General features: G+C 58.9%; 1 protein-coding gene across 1 annotated transcript in view; it reads left to right on the top strand.

The window, feature by feature from the left end:
* The first annotated feature begins 1,479 nt into the window (after nucleotides 1-1,479).
* DLX3 (distal-less homeobox 3) overlaps nucleotides 1,480-2,197 on the top strand; it is a 5,030-nt gene continuing 4,312 nt past the window's right edge. The window contains exon 1 of the mRNA XM_040639896.1: nucleotides 1,480-1,804. Within this exon, the coding sequence (XP_040495830.1) occupies nucleotides 1,480-1,804 (325 nt within the window). The remainder of the gene's footprint in view (nucleotides 1,805-2,197) is intronic.

Below are 2,197 nucleotides of genomic sequence, written 5' to 3'. Positions count from 1 at the left end.
CTGTGGAGCCACCAATCGCAGAAGGGGAGCTTCTTCAGGGCCTTCTAGAAGGGAGGGACAGGACTCAATGGATCATCACGGTTCCCAGCTCCTGGAAACTGGGACGGTGCTAAGAGTTTTATACACATCTGCATACAACTACACATGCACAACGCTGACACCCCCTCCCATGGCCTTCCACTCACACTGCTTATACTTCCCCCACCATGCCCGCGCGAGTGTACACACACACACAGACACACGCACACACACCGTGCACTTTTGTGCATCTCTGTATACTGTGGAACACGTGAAACCTTTACACAACATACCCCAATACACCCGTGCCATATACCTGATCTCTCCAAATGCCCACATTCCCCCAGTATTGCCCCCAATGCACAGAATCTGCCCCCAAACTTACTGAGACACACAGAGAGCCAGCCTGTGTCTCCCCCCACCCAGCCTCATGGGGACCCCAGGTCCCCTGCTCCCTCCGGCAAGCATGGGCAATCTCTGAAACTGCATCACCAGACAGGTCATGGCCCTCCACCCTCTGCATTAGCCCCTAAATCCACACACACCTGCCCCCCCCCCGGGGCTGCCTCTCCAACAGGACCCTCTCAGCCCCATTATGACTTTCACAGTACCAAAGCACTTTGCCCTGACAGGCCCCTTTCTCTGTAAAGGCATCCAAGATTACATTTTATGACTGCATTGCTGTAAATATATCAATATATAGTCAAACATTTTCTTCAACCTAAAATGTCTTTCCCTTTTCTTATGCTTGCAAAAGAAATTACAATATTTTCACGAGCCCTGGGTCCTTCCCAGTCTGGGCACATCTGTCCGCCCGTCATTTGCAGAGTGTCGGCACACACACCACCTTGGACCACCTCCCTCCACAAACACCCAATGGGCAAATTCCCCTGCTTCCCCATCTCCCAGCAGCAGCCAGGGAGACAGACAGACTGACAAATCCTGGGGGCCCCAGCGGAGACACCCTCCCCCCACTCCTTCCTTGGGAGACACGGGGGGAGGGAGGGGGGTCTGAACTGGGGGAGGGAGCCACAAGAGGAGTAACGTGTGTGCGTGTGTGTGTTTTGGGTAACAACAAAGAATGGGGGAGAGAGAGAAGAGAAAGAGAGAGAGAGAACGAAAGAGCGCAAGAACATGTTTTGCCTCCAAGGCAAGACTTGCAGCCAATCAGAGCGCTGGAGCCTCCCTCCGCGGCTCCACTATTGAGTCTATAACCGGCTGGCCGGGCGGTGCTGGCAGCATCTGACTGTGGCTTGGGACGCGACGAGAGGCGCGCAGCGACCGCCGGAAGGCGGGCGATGGTCTAGGCGCTCCTCGGCCTCCCCTCCCCCGAGACCCCGCGGGCCCTCCCCTCGGCCTCCGGACCCACACCCCCGCCGCGTCTCCTGCACCTCCTCGGAGCTCCTGCCCGCTTCGGCTCAGCGACCCAGGCCCGCCCCGGGACGCGCGGCGCCCGCCAGGATGAGTGGCTCCTTCGATCGCAAGCTCAGCAGCATCCTCACGGACATCTCCAGCTCGCTGAGCTGCCATGCGGGCTCCAAGGACTCGCCCACCCTGCCCGAGTCTTCGGTCACCGATCTGGGCTACTACAGCGCTCCCCAGCACGACTACTACTCGGGCCAGCCCTACGGCCAGACCGTGAACCCCTACACCTACCACCACCAGTTCAATCTCAACGGGCTTGCGGGCACGGGCGCTTACTCGCCCAAGTCGGAATATACTTATGGAGCCTCCTACAGGCAATACGGGGCGTACCGGGAGCAGCCGCTGCCAGCCCAGGACCCAGGTGAGAGCTTGGAGGGTTCCCCTAAGCAGAGAAAGGCGGGGAACGGAAGCCCAAATCTGGGGAAGCGTCGAGGGGGGGGGAGAAAAGTGCTGTCTCAAGTTAGACAGAGTGGGCTAGATGACCCCGAGAGGGGACAGACGACCTTTCAGTCCCAAGGCTGGGCACCCGCGTCTCCGTGAGGATGGGGCCAACTAGGGGAGGAAGAAGAGGGGTGTCAGGGGACCTCTGAAGCGAGGTGTTTTTGCGGGCACATCAGCTCTTCCATCGGGTGGCAAGGGCTTGGGGTTACGCAGTGGGGACTGGAAGCTCCAGGGACCCTCTGGCTGTGGGCGGGGGAGAGGGGGGAATGGTAAGGGGGACATGGAGAAAGACAGACAGACAGACAGACAGACA

This window comes from Ursus maritimus, unplaced genomic scaffold (assembly GCF_017311325.1).
Source record: "Ursus maritimus isolate PB19 unplaced genomic scaffold, ASM1731132v1 scaffold_24, whole genome shotgun sequence".
Lineage (NCBI taxonomy): Eukaryota > Metazoa > Chordata > Mammalia > Carnivora > Ursidae > Ursus > Ursus maritimus.
Note: the sequence above shows the minus strand (reverse complement) of the source record. Positions and strands in the feature narration are given on the sequence as shown.